Here is a 27,413-nt window from a genome sequence, read left to right as displayed (position 1 = left end):
TGATTTTAAGCATACTTTGGTCATAAAAAGTGATTGACTGAGCCTTTCTGTAGTCTTGTACCAATCTGTCTTTTCCCCCATAAGCAAGGCATTTTCGTCCACTCAGCCGTAGCTCACTGGCCTCTTTTTAAGGACTGGTCTCTGTAAATCTCAGGGACAATCATGTGTGAAAATTCCAGTAGATCATCAGTTTGTAAAATACTTGGCACAGCCCGTCTGGCGCCAACAAACAACCCACATTCCAAGTCACTTATAAATCTTTCCCACATTACTTGTGATACTCTGTTTGAACTTCCGTATTTATGTTGGCCGAAGCTTAAATATATTGAGCTGCTGCCATATGAATGATTTGTTGTTGTGCGATATGCATTAAACAGGTTCACCAAATGAACTGGCCAGTGAGCATATGAACTTAAATATGAATCTGACTATTTAAAGGGTGTTGAGTTAAATAGTTACCATTTACCAAAGGCAGGGCAGTTACTATTGCCCTGCCTTTTTAATTTTTTTGTTGATGTTTTTTTTTGCTACAATATAAGTTATTGAAACGAAAATGTCATTAACGGGAATCTGTAGAACTTGATAACATGCTGGGAAGGTATGAAACAGTTTGAATCCAGTAAGAGGAACCAATAACATCTAAAATTTGCAGAATATCAGTGATTGAGGAGGGGATTTGGGGATCCATGTATGATCAGATCTGATTGTACTGGAATGAATTGGTGTAATATTGATTAAAATCAAACAGAAGCAGTTGGGTGGGAATTGGACATTCTTGAATCCAAAGTGTCTTGAGGCAGGTTTAGTTGTAATCTGGTGCTATATAAATAAAACTAAATTAAACTGGATTTAATGTAAAGCATTTTCAAAACAACACCAAAACGATACAGCTTATTTCCATGAGGAACACATACAGGCAGGCCAAAATAAAACACACTGCTGTGAATGAGTGAGGAAAGGGTTGCTGGGTAAAGGGGAAGAGGAAAGGAGTTACGAGTTTATTTATTTAAGTTATTTATTTGTGTGTGACAGCCAGGAAATGACGGCAGACTTTCAGGCAAGGATGCATGACGACGACGCAGTGACAGGAGGGATCATGGGTGTGTGGAGAGGAAATGGAACATGGAGAACAAAACAAACAGGCGCCGGGTTGAGAGAGGAGGAAGGGGGTGGAAAGGACGGCCCTCGCTTTGCAGAGGGGGATAATATGTCAGCCGACGCCACGTGTCAAAGCTTGTTTTTGAGTTTTTTTGCGTGGACTTGATTGTGCGTGAGAGAAAGTGAGCCAGCAAGCTTCACATCAAGGCTCAAAATGACATCACAAAATGAAAGTGGGCCACACGGGGCGCTGCCAGGCCCAGCCTCGTGCTCATCTAACCTTCAAATGACATTAGGCATCCCGTCAACATACGATGAGTCACTCGCAACTTGATGTGATTTATTCAATCCAACGGAGAGGTTTGGATCGCAGGATACAAATCACTTAGATGGAGGCTGTGGAGTGGAGAATCTGCGTGTGTGTGTGTGTGTGAGGGGGGAGTGTGTGTCTGGTGGTGGAGTGTGTAATGATGTGAACAACTTTTCCTCCCAGAGAAAGTTTTTCTCTCACAACACAAAGCTGTAGAAACCCAGTTGAATTTCTCAGTCTCTTAGGTTTTCCTTTTGCCCCCTAAAACTCTTAAAAGTTATAGATTTCTATATGAAAATATTAATCTAACATTAAGTGGTCCTTGAGAATCAGATATAGAGATTCTGAGTGATTTATCATATATAATTTGATGTATCCCTAAGAGCTGCCCAAAGTATTTGTATTGCTTGAGCATCTTCATATTCTGTCTTTCATATCATCTTATGCATTTTACGAGGTTTGTTGTTGTGGAGAAACAAAGTAGTGAATGATTGTGAAGTAGAATAATTTTTAATAATAAAAAAAAGCATCTAAAATAAAATCCAGTGCAAGAAAATCCCTTCAGAATTCGGTCCATGGTTTTTTTGGATGAACTTTGTATGTTCCGCCTGCTCACAAATGGATCTGTTCGGTGAAGGCCTCATATTTTTATTACACAACTTTAGAGAACAAACGGCATCATCAAGCCCAAGGATTACACCAGACACATCAGAAAAAAACGTTGTGGGTTAGATTATAAAATAATAACCTAAGCTTTCATCATAGAGCAATGCTCAATCCATCATCCAAAAATGGAAATAGTATAACACCTGAAAACATACTACGAGATGGATAAATTTGCTTAAACTGTAATTACTAATGGTGCTCTCCAAAAATCTGGCCTTAATGAAAAAGTTGTTGAAACAAAATCAAGGCCAAACCCGTAGCCATAGTCCCCTGTGCAGTTTGCCAGAAGCAACTAAGATGAGTTCATGTACAAGAAGCCACTTTGTTAATATGAACCTGAAAAGTTTGAGCTACATGCAAGATGATTTGTGAGGAAAAACTAACACCCTAAAAACACCATTGTCACATGATCAGAAAGTGAAAAAAATCTGAGATTTGAAACTGAGGCAAAGGTTCACCCTCCAACAAGGTGACATGAATAAAACCAGAGCAAATTTAAAGATGAATTAAGATGACTTAATTTAAACATAAGAATAAAATGTGGCTAACTCTGTGAAGCTTTGCAAGCAAGAAAGGAAAAGAAAAACGTGTTTCTTCTATATGTGCAAACGTGTTAGTGGCAGACTTCAAAGATATTGACTCAGGGTGTCTAATAAATGCACAAAAAAACATTCAGGTTTTTATTAAGACAAATGTGAAAATACTCCATAGTTCTCTTCCCATTCGTAGTTATATGTTACATTGTGTTGGTCCATCACTTAAAGTCTAATAAAATACATTGACGTTTTTGGTCCTAACAAGCCAAAGTCAAAAAATGGGGGAAGGAATTCTTCACTTCACTAACCTGTTTGTCTAAAGTTTATCAGCATCATCAAGTAAAAGTAATTTTCAGACTTAATAATTGCATTTCATTATCTAAGCCCAAAGCCCCTGAAATCACAGAGAGCAGCAAATTTGGAAAGGAGTTCAAAGCAAATCTCAGAGACCATTACAACATGTAACAAGTTGAATTTAACAGCTTTTAAAAAACGATGAGCAGCAAAAAAAAATAAATAAAAACCATCTTCACCCCAGGGAGCATTGTCTGATGATAATTTGCTCTTTTAATAAGGATCAGAAAAAGATGCTTAACTCTCACCAATCCTCTCCACAGGGTCCGCTTCTAAATCCTCACTTGCTTTGTATTTACTCTTAAATGTGCAAGCTATGAAAATAAATTTTATGGAAGAAGATGCTGCACAGTGGCAGAGTTGTTAGCGCTGTTGTTTTCGGCACGGAGGTCCTCGGTCCGCATGCTGGCCCAGGGTCTTTTTGTATAGGCTTTGCATATTCCACCCACTCATGCATGGATTCTCTCCAGGTACTGCGGCTTCCTCTCACAGTTCAAACAGTTAATTGGTATCTCTAAATTGCCCATGAATGCGTTCATGGTTGTTCATCCCGAGCATCTCTGCAGCCGTGTTTCCATCTGTGTTTTTGATGTGCATTTTGAAGTATCACGTTGGAAATATTTGAAGGAAATGTCAACATTCTAAATAACCACTTCAATTTCACAAAAAAAAAGTTTTTAAGCTTGCCTGAGGTGGTTTCTGGATTTCCCCCAAAAGAGGTCATGCACAAAAGGGGATTTGGAAACACATGTGCCCAAGTTCTGACATTGTGAACTTTCAGCTCCAAGAGTCGGACTCAATTTGTGTGGTTCATACTAGTTTGCAAACTCTACAGTTTACTTCTTACAGCGATGAGCAGCATTAACCTCTGAAGAAATATGTAGCCTGGTTGATTTGTTCCAAACCAGTACATAGCAACATGACTAATTCACGTTTTCTTTTTTGCAAAAGTTTTAAAAGTTGGTTCAAAATTCTCGTGGAAAACATGGTTTGTGTTGCCATGTGATGGACTGGAGACATTTTGCTCTACGACTGCTGTACACAGGGAGCCATCTTCCCTGTGACTCTGCACAGACAAGTGGGTATAGAAAATGGAAGAATGCATGGATATTGAGAACAGGGCGATATAATTGCACACAATGTAGTTTGAAACACGGTAGCATGATGAAAAGAAGGTCGACATTCTGCTCAATGATGACGGGCGAAACAAATTACCCTAGCTTAACCTTACTTCCTTATCCAGCTCTTCACATCACACTAGTCAGAAAAACAACAACAACAAAATCAGCTGAAGAAAAATAAGCCTTTTCTACAGCTGGAAGTTAAATCTGTTGGTCGGCAAGAGAAAAACCAAGACTCAAGATGGGTGGCCACTTGAAGACACTGACGAGCATCTTGAGATGATGATTCAGGGGAAACAGATTAGGCAGAGGAGCAGTGTGGCAGATCGTTAGTCAGAGTTGTCAGGGCCAGATACAGATGAAGTGTCAGCACAGAAAGACAGGAGAGCTGGACAATGCAGAGCGAACAGAATTCAGATATCTGGATAGGGAAGGGATGGATGCAAAAATGGTGGAAAATTAAAAATACAGGCGTGAACAATCTGCTAGTCAACTATGAGGTTTCTGCAGCTTTACAGCAGTAACAGTCAGTTGCTATGCATCATGTTGTGACTTATTCTGCTACAAATCCTTAAATCTTACCTGATCCTCTTCAGAAATGTATGTATTTACCAATAACTGTACATTTTCAGAATACAAAAGGCAATTCATATTTTCCTGAAGCAATTTATTGAGGATAAAAGTAATTAATCCTACAAATGATTGGTGAATAAAGCATAGAAATCCTACTGTCCACCACATTGTATGTGGTCAGTTCTGTTTTATGAAATTTTCAAATATATATATAAGTTAATTATTTATGTTAATATCTGCAAAACAAAGTGATTTAAGTTATGGCAAACGTTCCAAATGGACTTTTTTATTTATCAACAAAAATTCAAATTAAAAAGTCAGGACACCCTGCTTCTTACTATTTTGTCTGAACTATTTGGCTTCAGTGCTTCTTTCAGCTGAGGAAAGTTTACCTCACTCTGAGATGTGGTACAAATGATCTTCTTCAGTTAATTTCCAGCTACAGGTTTAATAAAGCCCAGGAGTTTCCATTTCATAATTTTCAGCCCATTCTTTGTTGACTCAGTGGTATGTTTTCTTACGTTTGAGCATCCAGTTCTCTTTCAGCTTCAAACTTTTTTTAAAAATAGAAATTTATTACCATGGACCAACAATGCAGCATGAGCCCTGAACATCTTAAGATTCAACACAAAATAAAATAGATATGTGGTGTTTAATTGTACTTGTAAAAGTACAAATATATGTACTTTTACATTTAATTGAAGCTTAAAACAATCTTGCTTATTTTTCTTTGAACATAAATGGAGCATTGCAGAACCTCTATACGTTACATAAAACATTTGAAAATCGAACGTTTCATGACATTTATCTTCCAGACAGACGAACTCCCCAATATTTAAATTCACAGTAAGCATAAGAAATCACAGGCTTTCTAAATATCCATAATATCAACTATTTATTTTTAAACACTGCCTTTCCCCATTTCAATTTCTGTTATTGTGGCGTGAAAATTGTATGAATCACTCAAGTTTTGTCCTTTTCTATACCTGAAATATTGTAACAAATACACAGCATGAAATGCATTTTTTTTTCCCAAGGGGATTTTATATCTACATTGGGAGGCAAACTAAAGGCTGATTTGAAAATAATGTTCAGCCTCTTAATACCAACAGGAGAGCATCTTTCCATGCCAATACCTAATATTAGGAACATAAATTTAGAGCACCTTTGAAGCTTAAATAACCAACAGTTCATTCTTCCTAAAATAGCCTACTCTGAAACCAATGACTACTTTATCATAATTTATCAAAACACGGTGGGACCTCTAACTGACTTTTACCCTCCTGGGATTACAACTACACCCAAAAACTCTTGAAAGCAATTTGGATTGATTAAATGTTCTTTTGATCAGATTACGCAGTGATATGCGGTAACTGGTCAGATCTACGACACGGTTTTAAATGGCCAGTGACTCCAATCTGGAGTTCAGAACTGAACTTTCACTTCTACAAAAATTTAATTAGGTACCATCTGAAGGTGAAACCGCCTGCCCACACACACTTAATTAAAACAGATCAAGTTCCTACATTGATAACATGGAGATCTGCGAGTTTATTTTAGTATATCTTGTGTTAGTCTCAGATGAGTGGTTGGAAAAAAAGGTTATATTGCACCCAGAGGTGTTTGTATTTGTATTTATGAAAACTAATGGTGTGTCTTTCCAACATAGATGAAACATCTAACACTAACACGTTTTTTACCATGCCAGCAAATATAAAAGGCTCATAACACTGAGCTTTACAATGCTCAGTGTTATGATCTTGGATTCTATAAGAGGAAAAATGATAGCTTTGTTTTGAGAAAATTAAGATATAAAAAATTATGACAAACCATCATGCCAGAAATATAAAGAATGATTAAAAAAAATATTCCATAGGGTTTTTTTCCCCCTGAAATAATAAATAAAAGTAGTTTTTATCTAAGTTGAAAGATTGGATTTAACAATGTTAGATGGACATTTATAAACACAATCTTACCACACAACGTGGTAGCTAAAGATGCCAAATTTACAAATTTACACATGCAGATATAGTTCTATTTATTGTCTTCTAAGATTAAGATCAAATAAGAATTTCAAGAATTTAATTTAAATCGTTTTTGTTTTTCAAAATTTTACCTTGCACACATCCATCCATTCATCCATTTTCTGTTCACCCCTAGTGGGGTCGGGAGCTGCTGGTCCCTGTCTCCAGCTGCGTTCTGGGCGAGAGGCGGGGGTCACCCTGGACAGGTCGCCAGTCTGTCGCAGGGCACCTTGCACACATGTTTTTATAATCTAATGTCCTGGAAAATCACAAATTTGTATGAAACAGTTTTCAGGTAATCTAAAATGCAAAATGATTTTTTTTTGTTATATTTGTTTTTTTCAAAAAATACATTTAAGCTGCAGAGAACTAACAGAAGAAGATCAAAACACAGAGTAAATCTGCACCCCAAAAGCAGGTTTTTGTCATGAACGCCACATAAAACCTGCATGTATAGAGTCCTCAGAACAAAACAAGATTTACCTTCCAGGTAAAGTGTATAGGCTTAATTTGAACAGAACAAAAAGTCAACAGGGTAAAAAAAAAACACATGAAAGAAAAGGCAGAACACCATCAAACAAAGCTAACTACCCAGTTGTGTTTTTGCAGTATGTCATGCTGTGAGAACATCATGTTGGACATTGCCTGTGCAAAGGGCTTCAAGCTGCATGAAGACATAACAGCTTTTATGAAAAGGATATTCTGATTAAAAGGTGATATACTTTCATAAACAGATGGTAAAGCAAACAAAGAATGCACTGTGTTATGTTCAGAGAAGCACAGTTACTATTGAAAAACTGAGGGAAGGCACATCCTGAAACTTGTCCTCTTCTGTGTATTTATGTAAGAGCCAGAGCCATTTAAAACATAATAAATAGAATGAGTCACTAATTACAACAAAGGAGACAAAAGCTTTGCCGTTTTTAATCTCACAGCTTCTGCATGCCATCCCTGACTGCCAAGGGCACCCAGCTGATCATTAAATAACATCAGCTAAAGTTATTGTGCTTCACAGAGCAATAGCTGGATTTATTTATTTATTTTTTTAGGAAAATGGTGTCACTGAATGGGTGACTGATAGGTCATTATTTTGAAAGTAAAAAGACCTGTGGGCTGTCCTTCAGCAGAAGGAAAGCAAGATTATTTACAATGTGAAAACATGTAAAGTGAGAAAAAATATGCTGGCTGAAGGAGAAGAAGAGCTAGAACAGAAGATGGTATTTCAAGGGTTGAGGAGGAAACTAGCATACTTTTAATGAGTCATAAATCAGCTTGATATGAATCCTCTCAGCAGAGCTATTAGACCAAAGTGTTTTGAACCTCATTAATTTACAAAAAGGAGTAGCTATCTGCTAAGTTTACTGTAGCATCAGATTTTCTCTGAGCCGCCATCATCATGGTCCCCAGACAACCAGCTCACATTCTAACCTAATGCAGATATCATCAGTGCTCAGTTTGTATAACTTTCATCACAATTGCAAATATTTTCCAAATGTTTCATCATCTTAATCCCAATCATTCTTTTCTTATATAAAATAGAAACATCCAAGAAAACACGCAGAAGGACTTTGTGAAAATCAGTAATAACTATTTGAGTGAGAATGAATTGCTTCAAAAGTATAATTGAAATCTTTCAGTTTTATCTTCAGATCATTCATCTTTTGTTTTGCCTGTCTTTTTTTTAAACTAAGCTCTAATGCACAATTTGAACATTTAGTAAAACTGGCAGTTTTCATGTGTGAATTACAACTTTAAGCAGTGTTGAGAGCAGTGCAGCTCTTGCTGGGGAAAACAGAACATAAAACAAAACACCCATTACCACTGCATAAATACTGTGTTGTAAGCTAAATTGTGCAGTGAGACAAATTTCTTTTTGACAGCTTCTTGTTTTAGTGCGTCCTATTATGCAACCTAAGCTAATCTTTGTAAATGGTGTTTGAATAATAAAAAGGACAGCTTAGACTGGCAGGACTCTCCACTGACACCTTTGAGGACATATTATACATGTAACAGTGCACTGACATTGGCACGGACACTTGAAGTTAAGCAATTCACAAAAACTACAGAAATTCGTATCATTAAAAATATTTTCACACCATCAAGTCTGCTTTTGGATAAAGCTCATTTTATTCATGCCTCCTGAGCAAAAAATAAAATATATGAATCCATATTTATGGAAGACACAGGAAGATGCAATTTTATATTTTTGTGGATTTGTTCTAAAGGAGACGATGTTTTTTATTATTTATGAACCCAAGCATTCATACTTAATATTGCTTTAGACAATGATAAGTGAAGAATAGCACAATACTTTCACAGGAATGCTGTGGTAACTCCACAATTTTATTGCAATATTCCAGTATACACTTTAATCAGAAAACTGGATGGAATTCAGCAACGACCATATGTTACAGCATATCAAATGTCAAAAGATAAATCAAAACAAGCGTCCAGAAAATCTGAGTCCACTAGGACAAATGGCTGTTTGTTTGTTCTTTTTTTTAAATCACATATCAGGTTTGTATTTTGACTCTAGCCAGGCATGCTGCCAATTAAATAAATGACTCGCACAAAAAAACAAAAAACAATACTTATTCCTTTGCTGATTAAATTCTTCAATATCACACATTCGTCTGAGATTCACGACATGTTTCAGCTTTCAAGGAGAAGTAGCAGGCCAGGCACAAAGAAAACTATCATCTGAGGGAGAAATTATTTTGCTGCTTTCAAACAACTTTTCTCGTTTGTCACAATTTAAATGTTCATGTTTCACTGAGTTAAAACTACTGAGTTTGCTCTATGACAGTATGCTGCTGCATAACACTGCTGACCTCAAGCCCTCTGACTGCTAAAGCATCAGAGAAAGGGACCTTTTCTCTGAAGTGGATTTGATGTAAACCAACATGAAAAACATTCCTTTTCTCTCCCAATGGACAAAGCACTCAAATCGTCATCTGAGCCTGTAAAAAATGCAGGGCTGCAGCTTTGATATGTTTGGCTGCTTCATCACAGATTAATGACCAACTTTACACCACTTCGCTGTGATTCAGTTTTTTAAAAGCATGTCATGTAAAAAGAACACACTAGTAAGAAAAAGGCATAAATTAAATTTTTCCTTAAATTATTTTGTTTAATTTTATTCATAGTTAAGCTCTTTAGGATTGAAGGTTATCACTAAATCTTGAATTATGGGGTCTACTGGTTCATGACATTTTCACATCAAAACTTGTGCAGGCGTGACCGTTAATTTTATAAGCTATTAATTCAAATATAAAACAGACAATTAAGCAACAATAAAAATGTGAATGATTCAAATAATGTTGCCAAATTAGAAAAAAAAGATTATTGCCCAACACTGAACAATTTGTGATCAGTGATGAATTGAACTTTGAAGTCACGATGTTTATGATTAAACTAATGACTACCAAAACAATGGGATTCTGCTTTAGCTCCAGAAACACAGACAGGATAGCATCAAGTACTTAAGCTTGGCAGGAAATTATCAGTGCAGAAAAAAACAGAAACAAGCTATGAATATGAAATTATGGCTGTGATTAAGATCATTTTAAGAGGGATTGACATTAACCTTATCTTAATATGTTAATCTGGGGGTTTAGCCTGAAGTATACCAAGCGAGAAAAGAACTAATCTTACTTCAGATGACTTTTGGACTGCTGGTTCTTCCTGTTGTGAATGGATAGCTTTCCCTCAACACAGTAAATACCAGACTGCAGGTTCACTGAAGATGGTCTGCTGGCTTCGGCTAAAGAGCGGGTTGGTTGGCCGGCGTAGTCAAAAACATGTACAGTATTCACCAAGTGTTTTACTCGGAAAAGCTATTAGAAACAGCTTTTGAAAATGTTGTCTTGTCAAAAGAAAAGGAAAAGTAATAGTTATTATTATTATTTTTTTTTAAGTCTCAAACATAGAAATCCCAACGCCGGATTGGTGGCTTAATGTTTACATCCAGTCTGTACAGCCTTCACCCAACTGTAAGCCAATGCAACTGATAAGTCTGGATATAAATAGAATCTCTCCTTCCTCCAACCTTTTCCACCAATACTTAGATTTTACCTTGTCAATTTCCCACACACATTCAATCTTATTCAATTCAAATTTTTCCAGCTCTGTTTCTGAAAATTTGTTAGAAACAATTTCCCTCTATCAAGATGCAGATTTATAGTCTCAGTTTTCTGACATTAGATTTGTCAACAAGGGTGCTGTACATTGAGAGATGGTTTTAGTCATAATGTGTTTGTAACATGTGTGTTTATGTTGTTTTTCTTTTTATGTTGTACCCACCTGCCAAAACTGTCCTCAAAACATCAGCACACCGTATATTCTGGGACCATTTTCTGTACTTGTACAACTACACCATCAGTTCCTGAAACATTGAGCTCCCGCTGGCGTGCATCAACAACCATGCTATGTTCAAACTCCCTCTAGTCCTCTTTCCTCTTCATCATAGCCAAGCTGCAACAAATGCTCTTTACAGCCATCTGGATATTTAAATGTAGTAAGTTGCTCTCATGTGATCGGCAGATCAGCCATTACTGTTAATAAACTGTGGAACAGGCTTACTTAATGAAGTGGCTGGTAAATGTAATTGAATAGGAATTGGACCCATTTGTCTGGTGAGGTGCTTCAAGACTGAATCTGTTGTGAATCGATGCTGTATCAATTATTCTTTTATTCAAGAAACAGAGCTCAGTCATCAGACAGACTACACTACATACTATAAATGGGTTGGTACATATCAAAAAGCAGCAGAGCTATGAGAAACAAAGCCTTGATTATCATAAGATTAGTTACCCGGAAGAGATCATCCAACTAAGATCACTCCAAAGTGATTCACAATCAAAAAGAAAGATAGCAGTAAAAATAATTGATTTTTTCAGTGAGTTTAGTTAACATTTGTATTCTTAAATGAAGTGTTAACAGCAGCTGTTAACACCACTTCTTTGAAATAATTTATTTCTTGTATATTCCAGAAATTTGCTGTTTCAAAGCACAATCAAGTAACTCTGTAACCTACAGAAGATAGAAAAATGATCTACACATAAACAAAAGAAATTTGATGTTGCAATTTGACATCTTGAAATTGATCCACTTTTATGTGTAGGTTGTGTACAAAGGAGCCAGAAGTCTAAAACAACATCTCAATGTGAAACATGTAGCAAGCACAGACGTCTCCAATGGTCATGTCAACATTCACATGCCTCATTACTAAGAAAGTATTTTTTTCCAACGTTACCTCAGTTATCGGGTTTCTAAAATGCTTGAAAATTGAATGAGTGTAATAAATAGCACATTGCAACAATCTGATGGTTGAATTAACAAATGGCAGCAAAAATGACTTTGAATTGAAACTGTTTCTTATTTTGTTTGAAATATTGTTTTCCTCTAAAATGTTAATTGAAATGATCTATTACAGAGTACTATTAATTTGATAAAAATTCAAGTCCCACCACTTATTTATTTATTTGATGCTAAAATGCTCTTCAAGGACTGGAGCCACAGTGGCTGATACAGCAAGTCTCTAACATGCTGTCCAACAAAATGAGGTAGAAAATCAACCATTTAACTCTGAAATAATGAATCCGTGCCATCAGTCCTCTATATAACCTCTTCCTAATGAAGCATTTATTCAAAGTAGAGCACCAATTAAAGTTTTCTGTTGTGATGCATTACATGAGTGCAGCATTAGATCATTGATGTGCTCCTTTAGGTGTGAAATTTGCATTATAATTGTCAACATGTCCATGCATTTCCTTACCAGGGAGGTGAAGATGTAAGTGTAGTAGACAGACAACATCCCCAACTCTGATGCCTGCAGGGAAACAGGGAGAGGAGTAAAAAGTGAGAAAAATTTATCATCTGCAAAGACCAGAACAAAATTAAGGAGAGTCTTTGGCAGAAAAAAAAAAAGTGTGAAGTTGAAAGTCAGACACCCAAACATGTGGGGAAGAACAAAACATAAGGCTGTGAAGAAGAAATAAGGAGGGAGGAAAAAGTTGAGAGGTCACTGAGTAATGTAACTGGACCTTCATCTGAGCATGCAGATCAAATCCACGTCTTGATAAGCACTGATGCATCATCATCTAACAAGACCTCTCGATGGAGCAATTAATTTCTGAGCTCCATTGGTATGCTGCTCGACACTGTCACACAATCTGATTAAATCAAAGTCGGCGATGAGCAGCTGCGAAGGGCAGGTTGAACTTTATAAAGATTATTTCCTTAAAACACATGGTCTGAACATAAATTCATTAAGATGGAGACTTTAGTTTAATCAAGCTGGACAGACAAGTAATCTAAAATCCATAAATTTCAACTGCATTTGTAGGTACAAAGGGATTCAATAAAAAAATTAAAAAAACTCTAATGTATGACTCAGATGTGCCACATTCTAAGCTTATCCTTGCATATTTATTTTTTAAAGCAGAACGTTTTGATATTTTCATGTTCAAAATTTGCACAATGAGCACCTCAAACATGAAAATGATTTGAGGATTTTGTGTCAAAGAAGAATAATGTCTAAGAATGCTCCTGAATGTGTGCTGTTATGAATCAAGAGTATTCAGATAAGGTGTAAAAAAAGAAGCTCAGAAAATTATTTTCTAAGAAGTATAACGCTACTAAATATTACAGAAAAGCAGCAGATACACTTTTTTATGACAGAACTCCAAATAAACTCACTGCATCCTCAAACATCGTGCTTTTCCGTGTGCACAGTCATTTTAAAACAACATCAACGACGCTAATTATAGCTTTATGACAATTATTGGTTGGCATTTACCCTTTAGTTTCTCACAAAAAAAGCAAAGCTCAAGGATGAAAAACTGTTGTTTTTCTGATGCAGAAAATTATACATAACAATGCGTGACATATTTTCTTTGGGTGACTACCACTTTTAACAACATACAGCAGGGTTCACATTATGATGTATGGTTGCTGCACAGATTTCATAGAGAGAGCGGAACATAAACAAAACAATCACAGGATGAAAAATGAAACCCATTTACTGCCTTTAAATAATGCTTCCTGCTTTCTACAATTCCTTTAGGACAAACCCTGAAGACCATCTGAGACTGACAGATTTGTAGTGATTCACTTTTGACATGTTTGGCATCTCTGAGCTAAATCACAGATTGGATTTCAAAGCAATCTGCTGAAGGATTGCCTCTTAAAAATATCATATGAAGAGCACAGAGAGTAGTGTATCCAGTCACACTACAAGCACACATGTTGATGTTTATTTAGGACTTTTGTGATGGACCAACACAAAAGTGCTGCATAATTATAAAGTTCATAGGACATGAACACGTAATTTTCAGCTATAATAATCTATTACTTTCCCCAAGTAAAACTCTTGTAAAACCAACAGACTTCAGGAGTTACCTGTTTAGAAATAGAGTTCGAAATGCAATTTATTACAATATAAACAGCTATAAAGGCCTTTGTTTTTATAATAACAAAGGCCTAGTCAAATGACATAGTCAGTAGTTTAAAAATAATCCCAATGGACTAAGGATCAGCTTGTCCAAATCAGCTGATAAAGCAGATTAATACAGAGTATATCTGCTTTTCCACCTCTTCAAGAATATGTTTGCTTTTCCAACATGACTTAGGGGATATGACATCCTACAGGTGAGGAAACCAGTACAGATAACAACATCACAGAGCTGCAGTTTCAAAAAATATGATGGGGGAAGAGAAAACCAGGAACAAGTCTCCCCAGGAGGCATTTTGAGTTATTGACGTATTCTGAAAGTGAGGATTCTAAGCTTTATAATGATGTCAAACAAATGAGAGAAAAAAAAATGGAGGAGGTTTGGCCATTTGAATGTTGGCACATTACAAATCAGATCACTGAAAGAACAAAGCTTCAGAGGAATCGTCCCCAGACCTGATGAACTGAAAGGGGGTATTGGAAAAAGGCAGTTCCTTTAGAGTATGCAATAACTCCAACCCTCAGCACTGACTGTCAACAGCTATTACTGGGAAAGAGTGCAAACAAAAGCGAGCTTTTGTCTGATTTATATAATATGTTTAGACGTTTTCAGCTTTTGTTCCATTTCCAATCAGGCTGTGAGCTTCTGTTTTGTGAGCCTTTGTCATGGAGTCATCTGTGAATAAGACCTAATACACGTTTCTTGGGATTTCCCGAGGCACTGCTTATGTATATGTTTTGATTAAAATATAAAATTTCAAACAGAAATGTCAAATATTTAGAGGACAGCAATAATATTTTAGAGCTATTTGTGATTAAAAAAAAGAAGCAAAAAAGAAAGATAACAGATAGAACAAATATCCTCTTGCATCAGTAAATATATCAATTAAGGCAACAAAAATTGTCCATCTTTGCTAATTCTGAATAACATTTCTGCTGGTGTCTGCACATCTCCATCGTTGCACAATTTGTATTCTAACTTATTGACTTTTGAATGCTAACATACACATTTTGTACATTTTTAACCTACTCAGTGACTACACAGTATTTATGTTGAATTTTTGCCTGTACTGTACAGTATGCTGTTCTTTATTCTGTTTTATATATTGCATATTCTTATCTTTGTAGGAACTGACTTGCTTTGATTGCTTGGCTCTTTGCTTCTGTCGCATTGAAATGTCCCCAATATGGGACAACAGAGGAATTTGTATTCCTACAGTTTGGAGTAGAGAGCTGATAAAAAGAATCAGGTTGTTTGTGTACATTACGTCACTACTCCACGACCAGTTCCTGCGTAAGGGGAAGATAATAATAAGTACATGTTAGATTATGTTTACTTTCAGTCCAAAGGCTTGAATGGTTTACATACTTTTAAAGGCACTGTGGGTAAAAAATACACAGCAGAATGAAAAGTGAAATTATGAGGAAAAACATGAATATATATTGTGTGGAAAAGTAAACTCCAAACAGAAGGAGCAGAGACAAAAACGTAAAAGAGACATGACTGTATGGACTCCTGCTGCTACCAGCACAGAGCTTCTGAATGAAAGAAATGAATAAAATCTTCTCCCTCTCGCCCTCTTTTCTCTCCATTTAATGTTAACTCCTCTCCAGACATCCATTTACTGAGTTTAGGAAACAATGTGGAGCATTTTTCTTTAAAAGAGGAACAACGCTATCACGTCTTCTTCAGAACCCGTGTGTCCATTAAAAGGTAGAGAGGTTCACTTCATGATGAAATCCTGGGTGTTAGTAATATTCTGAGACATTAACTACTCATATGTTCCATTAGTAAAGAAGCACAAAAAGGTCACTCATACATAGAGGCAGGAAATGACTAATACTGTCTGAAAGCTCTTTTTCTTTATAGCTTTGCATACTGCATTTACATTGTATTTAAAAAAAGATCCCTTTGGAGTAAGGATCCAACAAATTCATTCAAAGCATTTTGTTTCACTTTACATGTGTTTCAATCCTGCTATATTCCACATTAAAAAGAGAAAAAAAGCCTGATCTATTATGACCCAGTTGTCATAATGCCCACCGAATTCTTTAAACTTTATTTCTATGAGTCGATGCCCTCATTCATTACTAATTGCAGCTGATTTGTGTAGCACTGGTACAGCTCAGTTATTTTTCTAACTTTCTGGGACTAAACAACCAGAAGGTTAATTATTTAATTTTTTTGTCAATCTTATGATCTAAGACAAAACATTAAATTTTGTGGTGAAAATGATATTTATCTTATTTAGAGTGATATTGAAAGTAAAAAAGCAAAAAAAAAAAAAAAAAAAGTCATGTGGTTAAAAAAAGGACATACCTGTTTTGGTTACAAAATAAAATGTAAAATGTTTCATGCGCCTTGCCATTTCTTTGCATGTTGTAAGAAATATATGTAAAAACTCAAGTCAAGCATGTAGAGTCACAGATAACATGAACGTTATGCGACATATACTTACCCGTTCTAAAATGATATGTGACATGGTGGCATTGGCGTCCACTATGATGGTGGCCGTCTTGTCGTCACGGATCTCTTTCAGGAGAGGGGTCGGGTCCTGGCTATCATCCAACATGCGCACTGACAGGGTTTCCTTAGAGATTAGGAACTGTCTGAGCAGCTGCTCCAAATTCAACAAGCCTGTCAGTGAAAAATACAGAAAACACATATGAGGATCGTATGTCTGAAGATGACAAATATTTAAACATTTCAAATATTGTTCTATTAGCTCTTTTATGTCTGTCTTGTTCTGCGCTATGTTTCAGATTTATTATCTTTTTCATTCATTCTACTCCTGCCTGCTGCAACCAGCTTTCCTTCATTGGCAATGGTAGCTTTTCTTCCAGCTCACTAGTTTAAAGTCAGCCTAAGCACCTTGCTGCTTTACTATCTTCACTGGGGCGAACAGATGTCACAGTGACACAATGGTGGAACCACAGGATACACGAGGGCACCCATAAATGTCAATACACCCTGCACAGCGTTGCAGAGACGACATCTGACATCCTTCGTGCAAAACTAAAACACAACTCCAATCAAACTTCCTGAAATGCTGGTTCTGTTCAGTCCAGTTGTAAGGCGTCCTCGAGGTCTGGCGGACCTTCATTCATTGCTTAAACTGACAACCATTGGAAACTGACTGCAACACACCGCTTTCCTTGTGATGCCTTTCCTAAATGTGCCAGCTGACTGCAAACTGAATTGGTTCTATTCGTTGATAGGGACGAACATGGCAAAAATATGATCAGTCTAATCACAATTTTATGACAATTTCAAGAAATAGAGCCCTGAAATAAAATAAAAAAATGTTTCTAACTGATTTTTAGCCCATTTGTGTAGTTTTCCAACTTGCACTGGGTATACCTGATATTTAATATTTGAGCCTTCAAGTACGCTTTATATTAATATTGTTCTGTCAAAGTCATATTTTTATTCCAAAAGTAAACAACACAAACATTTTTCACGTTTGACATATGAAAATGTGTCTCATGATGGGAAAAGACTAAAGAGTTTTAAACAAAACTTCATCTACACAATGAAACAAATTTTTCAAAACGTATTCTTTTTTTATAACACCACTGAATGAGCACACGACTGCGATTGTTTATGTCCAGCACAGACAGAAGTACAACTGTTTCCTGTGTTTTTTACAGGAATTATATAACTCTGCGCATGAATGTGCTTCTATTCTGAATAAAGCCTGATGTGTGCACATAATAATCAGATTATTTAATTGACTGTTTTGCACAACAAAACCACAGGACCCTACTTATGGACAATGTCAAAAATTGTCTACTTTGTCAAAGGTCTGCATCTGCACCAAGCTAAATTCTGTTTAAGATGGTGTAAATCAAAGGCGACATAAACACAAGTCTGAAGAAACTGTGGTGAACTCATTACCCAGATGAGGTAAGAGAATCCTAATTAAAGCAGGTCCCACTTAACCAAAACATTCCTGGCAGTCAGTCTTACACTAGGAGTCCTTGTGATGCTATTAGTTCATTTTGCATAAATGAGAATAAACAAATTTTTAAGGTGTGCTATGGGGAAAAATACAAACTGAACAAGGCTGTCAGGGCCAGATTTGCGGTTGCACTGTTGGTATTTACCTGACCTTGAAATTTACTCTTCCCATCTGTTTTGTATTCTGGTGCCAACCACAGATGACATGATGCACAGGTGTGATGTGACTCGCAAACAGGGGGAACCTTTATGCAAATTAAGCAATGCTAACTAAGTTCAATCATATTCTGATGGAAAATATCCTTCAGCCTCATTGTTGTATAAGGAAAGTTTTTAAAAAAAATATGCAACAATAATATTAATATGTTGGAATTGCTTACTCTCACTGCAAGTGTACAAACATTGTCCCTTTGAAATATCTTCGGCTTTTGTTTTCTTGCCATCCTCAAATGATCCTCAAATTATAATATTTTAAGATAACCTTAGTACATTCAAACTGAGGTTTTAAGTTCTTTTTTTATTATTATTATTTATTAAGGGATACAAGCTATCAAGACTAACCTGACTAAAAAGTAATAATTTCCCTTTTCACAGAATATTTATAAGAATGGTGACTTCAGATCTGTAGAATCAAGAAATCTTGAAGTCAGGCTAAGAAGGATGAAAGATCAACAAAGCCAACATGGCTTACTCCCCAGTCAAGAAATTCAAGAAAAGTTAAGAAACAGCTTTTGACAAATTTTATTATTCTACAAGATGTTACCAAATGCTTTGAAAGACTCTGAAAACACCAAAATAATTTCCTGCTTGGGAACCATCCATCAAAAGGGTCAAGAATAGGTAAAGCGGTGCAGCTCTAACTTGATGTCTAAAGGAATAAGTCCAAAAAGAAAAACAAAACAAAACATTCACAAAGGGCCCAGCTCACAAAACCCCAAAATTTCAGAAAGAGCATCAAAGAAATTAGTGTAACAGCATTGTGATGATCAAGGGCTTTTATGCTACCTCAGAACCTTAATGTGTTGGAAAGAGATTCTTATGGCCAATTAATATATTTATGTATTCAGTATTTATCAGCATTTTCACAACAACTGAAAGTGACATAGATAGTTCACTTTGTTATAAAATGGCAGTATGTCCCTGGAAAATACATAAATTCTGTTTCCCACCAGAAATCTTTAAGGATAATGGCTGGTTATGAGTTTGTGACTGGAAGTTCAAAACCCTGAATTAAAATGCAAAGCAAGAAATGTGAACCCCAAAAAGGGCATGAAAGACTGAGATCTCAAATGTTTGATGGCAGGATAAGCAGGTTTATACAACCAAAAGGAGGGATATGAAAACCACACATTGTATTCATCTTAAAATTTGTGATGCAAATCATACATTGCTTGACAAAAACATTCCAATAATGAACGTATTTCTAAGCAAGCAGATATTTTTTGAAACTACTTAGTTTGTTTAAGCTGACATTTAAATCTCTGTTTATTAAAGCTGAAGTATAAGTGTCACTTGTAAATTAATTGCTTATATTTAAAAGCAACGTGTTGTCATATTAAACCTGCAGGCTGTGATCTGAAATCTGTCTCTTCACACCCGTCGTCTGTGTTAACCATCATTAAAACATCTAACAATGACAACATCCTGCTTTCAAAAACATATGCTGTGTTTTATGATTAAAACAGTCATCTAAAGAGTAGTAAAGCACAGCAAGTCACAGCTTCACATGTCTCACCTTGACAATTTGGCAGATTTTATCGTATTCATGCAAAGTTTGCTGATATTGATACAAAAAATGTCACTGAAAGGACATGACTTTATAGAAAATAGTTTGCATTTCCACAATTACCTGTTGACACTTTGGCATCAACAGATATTTATTGTGATTTTTGCCATGGTGACAGCAGAGCAATTTATCCGTCATGCGGAGACCAATTTTGCTGAGGCTATTTCAAGTTATCAAACCCATTCCTTCATCTTCTCCAATAAATTAACATCAGCTGCTGGGCTTCTCAGCTACCGACATCATGTCTAAGAGAGTCTATAATTAAGTCCCGGTCTGAATGTCTTATGGCCTGCTGTATTTATGGCAGTATCAGTGTATGTGTTTGTTTTTATATAACCTTTATGTGATTACTCCCGAGACATCAGTCCCAGCTGCTGTTGGCTTTCCTGTCTGTGTCTGCAAGCTGCAATTCAGCTTCCTCTGTTGTGTTACACTGAATCACTTTGATGAGCTTGAAATAGCCTCTTTTACGCCGCCTTCCTGGTCTGCCTCCTGCATCCATTGACTACTGTTTTACAGGCCATCAAATACCATTTCCCATTGAGTTTGTGACAATAGATGGTTTCAGAATGCCATGCAGCTCAGCCTATAACGAACACGCACAATAACAGAGACACTGAGAACAAAGAACATACAGTGTGCTGGATTCTTGCAAGATGTGTTTTCTGCAAAATAAAACCAAGTGTTAATCAAATGAATGAACCTTATGCCTTTAGATAGAGGGAACATTTATGAGAAAGGGTTGTTAATGTGTTAAAGAAATAATAATAATAATAATAATAATAATAAAAAAACTAGAATTGCCTGTGCTTTGTTTGAAGATAGCTATAAAGATAACACAACATTTCAAAGAATGCCTGTACATCTCTTCCTATTCTTCTTGTCTTAGACTATATTTTTTTGGCTGCACTACAGAAGAAATAGTCTCAACAGTAAGGGATATGAAAGTGGTTTGTACTTTTCTTTAGACTACTGTTTATTGGAGAAATATTACAGCTGTTTTATTCTCACATATAAGAGCAATATCTGCTGCAGTCCCTGAACTACTGCTGTTATTAAAGCTACTACAAATATGAGATGTGGCTTGATCTTGAATAATGGTTTCTCTGGTAAGTTGATGAAAATATAATATTCTCTTGTTAGTGTGAAGTGTTATTGTGCATGTACCTCAATTTGCATGTTAACTGCAGTTAGCTCAGTGCTAAGCATGAAGGGTTTTAACATTTTTACTGCCTAATTCAATGTTTTGCAATAGCCATTACAGCTTAAATTTGAAAGTTGATCATTTTCAATTTTGTGGTATTTCCAGATACTGAACTATTTCTACTAGAAAATGTTTATATTTCTTTTCTTCATTATTGATGTGGGTAAGTTACTCAATGTTATTAAATATGAGAATCTTATGTCAACTCATGCCTATGTGTGATTGTTTAGCATACCTTTAACTTTAGAAAATGGAGATACCTTATATCACTTGAAAATAAGTTTGCCAGATGAGATGCTGCACTACTACACCAAAATCACATGACATTGCTATAAGACTGTTGAGTTAGAAAGCATTATGAATTCCATAATTCCACTCTGAATGCAAGCAGCAGAAAATAGAGCTAAACAATAGTGTTACTCCAGTCATTTGAGTCAAACATCAAAAGCAGATGCCATAGCTCATTATCAAAAGGTGAAACACAAGGGGGAGGAAAGTTTGCACAATGCAGTTATTTATTTCTCACAAACTCTTTTTCCAATTGCTGTGAAGCCAAATCAACCCCTCGCTGCTATGCATGCCTCACACTTGACTCCAGCAGTTCAGGCATTCGCCATGTTAATATTGATATGTATGAATTACTAAATCTGAGCTAATCAGATTTTCAAGATGAAGTGGTAGAGAAAACAAGCTTACTATTTACATAAGACACTGACAAAATGGGTGGCTTTTAATGGACTGTAATACATTTTTGTCAGTGGATTGGGAGATGGTTAAAGTGCAAGTTAAACCTCCAAATCAACTTTTATGCAATTTGTTCAAATAGGTTCTTAAGCATGTTATCTTTATTTTTGTGTGCATTTTTTAAAACATTTTCTAGTAAATTAGTTTAGTTTGTTTAATTCTGTATTTTGCTTTAAACCGTTATAAGAATGATGACATTCGTCATTTTTAGAAACTGAAACCAAATAGCGTTTGTAAATTACAACATCGCACAGTGACGTTAATCCATAGCAGCAACGACAAGGAACCTCAAATTAAACCATCAGGATAGGCATAAAGTTAGTCTTTACGTCTTCCTACTGTCAGATATGATCAAGAGCTATGGGTGGCTGATTAAAGCGATGCCTTCACCCTAGAGAATGCATAATATAACAGATGGTCCTGGCAAGAAGAGAAGAGCAAGGCCTTGTATGTGTTATGTGTGACACCAAACTTCCTCATTGGCATGGACGGCACTTGGCCTCGACTCTCTCAGACACACAGATAGAGGTGAGGCCTGACATTCAACTGAGCCAACCACTTATTCATCTTTCTCTTGCTGTCACTGTAGGACGCCTTCACACACAGACCACCCCAACGTCACCCCTAAGTAAATACTGCTGCATCACCAAGGCACGGGCAACATAAAAGATTTAACATGGGAGTTCTAGACGGCAAGTGACTGTGATTTCCTTGACAGGTGCAGGTGAATAATATATAATAAAGCGCAGTCACAGGAGATGTGTTAACAAAGACCTAAAAGCCCTTTTGACAGCTGTACATTATGTTGAATCATCATGTAGCCTCGAGCGCTAAAGTTTTATGACTCTGGAAAACCGTTAGGGCCATTTCAAAGTACAGCAGACAAGGTGAACAGTCAAAATGTGAAATGTAAGTCAGAGTGAAGTCCTTGCTGAACTAATCCAAAAATAACCACTACAATGTGATCCACTTTTTTTTTTTTTTTTTTTTTTTTTTTTTTTTTTTTTTTTTACATCAGGTGAGACCTGAAATGTTTTTATTACTTTATCACACAGGATTCATATGTGGGATCCTCACACAACCTCTGCATCAGTAAGATGCATTGGTTAAAAGAACGTGATGAGCATGTTACTTCACTGGAGTCTCAGACTTTTCGAACTGAGACCCTCTTATGCCCCAAAGAACATATTTAATTGCTCTTTTTGGCTAAAATATTGTCTTTTTGTCATTAGTGACCTGATATGTTTTTTTATTCTTCAAACTTGGGGCTGAAAGGAAAGTGTAACATAAATGGAAGTGATTACCAACACCACAGTTAAAGTTTGCTTTTTGATTTTTGACAGTTAATGTGAAATCCTTGTTTTCCCATCTGTTTTTGCACTTTCAGTATATGCTTTTTAATAATTCAAGGAACTGTATTGTTCAGCATTTTCTAGGGCTGAGAGGATTCCTCGAATGATTCGAGTCCCTCTATTCTTAAAATTCCTCGAGGAAAATGTATCTTCCTCAAAGCTTCGATAAAATGTTTTTATCATGCAATACATCGTGTTCCACCCGGATCATTATTTGTGGAGGGCAGCGCTCTGACTTCTGCCTGCAAGTTGTTGTGAAGTGCTAACAGCATGGGGTTGAATTGTGCCGCATTTTGCCGGGATTTGGGGTAAGAGAGAGACAGAGATTCGATTCCTCGGATAATTGTAAAAATATTATATAGAGTACTCGATTATTAAAATATTATTTTACAACAGTCCTAGCATTTTCCCTTATGTGCATTTATTTTACTACCTTAACTCACTACCAAACGGGACAATTTGTTTAATGTAATTTACTCAATTAATTGTCAGAATAATTGATAGACTACCTGATTACTAAAATAATCATTTACAACAGCCCTACTTCACACTTTGTTATGTCAACTTTCCCATCTGGTCTACTTATTCATCCAAACATGTTTTCAGTCTCTTTATTTCAGCTGGTAGCAACCAAAGAAAGGCTCTCTGCAGATAAATACCTGAATATTTGAAATTAATTCAAATAATTAACATACTGGCAGGTTAAAATAAGCTGTAATAAATTTTATGATAGCTGACATGAATTTAGTTGTAATCTAATTGTTATTCCTTTGTGTGACACATAGAGAGACAGCAGCCAACAGATGTGACTAGGAATTTAATTGTAACCCAATGAGTTTTATTCTTATCTGATGGGAAGTCAATCATATGTAACAGTTTTTATGATATGGTAGAATACAAAAAAAGGCCAAAAGGCTTTATGCATACAGTTAATTTAAGTCCAAGTTTATTTATAACCCTGGTACATTTAGGTTAAATGTAATATTTTAAAAACTTTCTTTTAACTGGACAAAGTATTGACCTTTTGAAGTGGCCCAGCCAGAGTTCGAACTTGAATCTGATAAAGGACCAATGGGACTTGGCATGGAGGCTTTCCAACCGCAAAGATGTTGGGCTCTTCAACAAAGATAAATTGTCAAGATATCAAGTTGTTGATCACGTATCATCAATATTGTCTTCAACTTATCCAACATTGGGTTGCAGACTGAGAAAAGACCCGAGTGCATTTGATGCAGTTCTATAAAAAAGAAATGACAAAATGCAATTTAAGACCGTATTCAGTGATGGCATAGTTACGTTGAAAAAGTAACTTTAATCGGATTATTGGTTACTTCTTGAAAACGTAACTTTGTTAGATTGCTGACTACTTGATTTGTTTGTTTTTGTATGTTTCTATTGTCTGAAAAACTATAAATAGGATTTTTGACCCCCGCCCCCGTTCTGGTTGTGCGTTACGGCCCTGCGCAGCGCACAGAGCTCCCCCTGCCGCTCCACAACTCAGATGTCCCGCTGCACAGATTTTTGACACTTATATTAAGATTAATAATTATAATGATGTTTAGTTACACAACTTTATAGGACAAGTTCATTCATGGCTGTTTTCACGTTTATTGGGCTGTTCCTATTAGTTTCGATGTTTGCTATTTTCTGGAGCTCAACGCGAAGCTCGACGTCATTCAGAGGTAATATATTAACTTGACATTAACAAAGACACAGCGGGACAGATCACCCGTGAAATGATGGACAGAGAGACAAAAATGTCAGACAAATTGGGAGGTTTATGTCTGCTTATTAAACCCAAAAACCACAAACCGCGACTCCTTAAATCTACAAGTGACTTAAAAAAAACAACCCCAAAGTCGCTTATAATAATCAGATTTGGCGAGCGTAACTCAAAGTAGTTCCTGTTTTTCCAGCATAAAAATGCATCTCCCTCAACCCTCCATTATTTATGTTTCTGTCGCCGCTTATACTGAACCATAGACAATCCCCAAGGCGTGCAGAGGAAGGAAAATTTAATTACAAAAGAAAACTGTAATGCACAGTAACACAAAGTAATTTTAATAAGTAATAGTAGTCTCACTACTGAATTTGAAATAGCAACATGTTAGATTACTCGTTACTGAAAAAAGTGGTCTGATGTCACTGACAACACTGACCATATTTAAAATGTTTACAGGTATGGCAAAGAGGCTTTTTGTGACCTCCTACTTTATACCTCCCAGAAACCATGTAAATAGTTGAAACTTCTTAAACACATAAAAAGAAAGTGACAGAACAAAGTTTCTTTTTTTTTTTTTGTCAAAACTTTTTAGAAATTTAAACCTAAAGTACAGTCTTTGAGCTTCTCCTTCTCAGTGACAGGTGCAGCCATTTATTCAGGAACATCCTGTCACAAACACAGGAATCAATATAATTATCAGCTCTGTGTGCAAAGCTGCATCCACACCTCGTGTGTGAATAAACCAGCACTTTTCTTGGTGTTTGCTTCAGACTTCACTAAGAGACGAAACAAATAAAAAGAAATAAAAAAAAAAAGTTCACATACATTAGTAGAGTAGAAAAGGTTAGATCAATGTCTGCCTTGATGTGCACCAAGCTGTTGGGCACAACTTCCCTCCTGACTGCTCAGCCATTGCTGGAAAATATTCATGAATTAGTCACACTATATTAGGCTGTCACTGGCTTGGGTGATTAATGATTTCAGCACATGTGGATGAGCCACTGACCGACAGCAGTCCGCTAACCAACCAATTGACTGCAAGAACTCTGCAAAGGAACGTGGCTGCTGGAAGAGGATCTAAACTCAAATAGGTGTCAGCTTAAATACCCATAGACTCTGACCTACCTGGCTCAAATATAAACACATAAACACAGACATGCACATCCAAACACAGCTACACTGTTATTAGCTGCAGTTTCTGTTGAATGATCACATGACCAGAGTATAATCAAAGCTGCCTGCCATTTCCTGGACCGTCTCCGGCTTTCTACTGATGATTCCAGGATTGTTACCTTCCCCACATTTCCTGACTCGAGTCTTTTCACCTCTGCACACAAATGCCAAAAGGCATCCTCTCTGTTTTCATTTCCGACTTCCCATGGTTTCTCTTATCTACCTCTAATCTTCCTTCATTTTGCCTCTTTTTATTTCATTTCCTTCCCGGTCCACTTCAAGCTTATTGCCACAAAATCAGAAGCTACTCACAGCACCAAACACCTAACCAATGAAATGAGCACTATCGTGTTTATATACAGACCTGAAACTCAGAGGGTGCCTAAAAGGTTCATTTGTTGTCAGAGACTTTTCAGGTGCTGTATTAAGCAGCTCTCTGAGGCAATAAATGCCTTTGTAAAAAAAAAAAAGGTACTGATGTACAGATATAGTGCATGGAAGGTTATATGAGTGGGTGGCATGACATTTAATTTATTTTATTGTACATTCCAGGTAGGATTGGGCAATGTTGCTTGCCAAAAAAATGATATCACGATATCATTTTTAAAAACCCCAATAACGATATCTCATACGATTTGCCATATTTTCAGCTTTTTCTTTAATAAAGTCACTGCATTATAAATATTTATATTTAGAATTTAACCAAATATGGTGTAAAAACAATATTTTGAAAAAAGAACTGGTGGTGTTAGAAGAGGTACTGTATTTTCCAGACTATAAGTCGCAGTTTTTTTCATAGTTTGGCTGGGGGTGCGACTTATACTCCGGAGTGACTTATATGTGGAAATCAACACATCGTTATATCATATTACATGTTTTTTTTCAAACTAAACTGCAAGAGGGCGCTCTAGGCCTGTGTTATTCTACCCGTCGGAGTTAGCAGAGTTGTTTGCAAGCAACATTGAGGATGAAGATTTCATTCAATTTAGTGATTTGGAGTGACACGGATGGTTTGGGAAACTTGTTAACATGTCATTTATGCTACATTTATCTGAATAGCTCTTAATATGTTATGCACGTTCTCGGCTCGTTGTTTGTCACGTAACATTAGCATACTGTACAATTACTCACCCTGTTGTGCCTCTATTCTATTTTTATTGCCTTTCAAGATGACATGTCTGTTCGTGGTATTGGATTTTAGCAATAAATTTTTCCCAAAAATGCGACTTATACTTCGGTGCAACTTATAGTTCAGAAAATACGGTACTTTTGCTCAAGAAAAATACATTGATCTCAGCAGACTAAGATAGTCAAAATACACACAGAACAATTTTT

At 36.2% G+C, this 27,413-nt stretch overlaps 1 protein-coding gene across 2 annotated transcripts in view; it reads right to left on the bottom strand.

The window, feature by feature from the left end:
- grik4 (glutamate receptor, ionotropic, kainate 4) overlaps positions 1 to 27,413 on the bottom strand; it is a 323,313-nt gene that overhangs the window by 92,542 nt on the left and 203,358 nt on the right. For both annotated transcript variants that reach the window (XM_055028391.1, XM_055028392.1), the window contains exons 7-8: positions 16,595 to 16,773; positions 12,459 to 12,512 (exon numbers count right to left, since the gene is read on the bottom strand). In XM_055028391.1, coding sequence (XP_054884366.1) covers positions 12,459 to 12,512; positions 16,595 to 16,773 — 233 coding nt within the window. The remainder of the gene's footprint in view (positions 1 to 12,458; positions 12,513 to 16,594; positions 16,774 to 27,413) is intronic.

The sequence above is a fragment of the Poeciliopsis prolifica genome, unplaced genomic scaffold (genome assembly GCF_027474105.1).
Source record: "Poeciliopsis prolifica strain line A6 unplaced genomic scaffold, Auburn_PproV2 SCAFFOLD004, whole genome shotgun sequence".
NCBI classification, from domain to species: Eukaryota; Metazoa; Chordata; class Actinopteri; order Cyprinodontiformes; family Poeciliidae; genus Poeciliopsis; species Poeciliopsis prolifica.
This window is presented reverse-complemented; position numbering and strand designations above follow the sequence as displayed.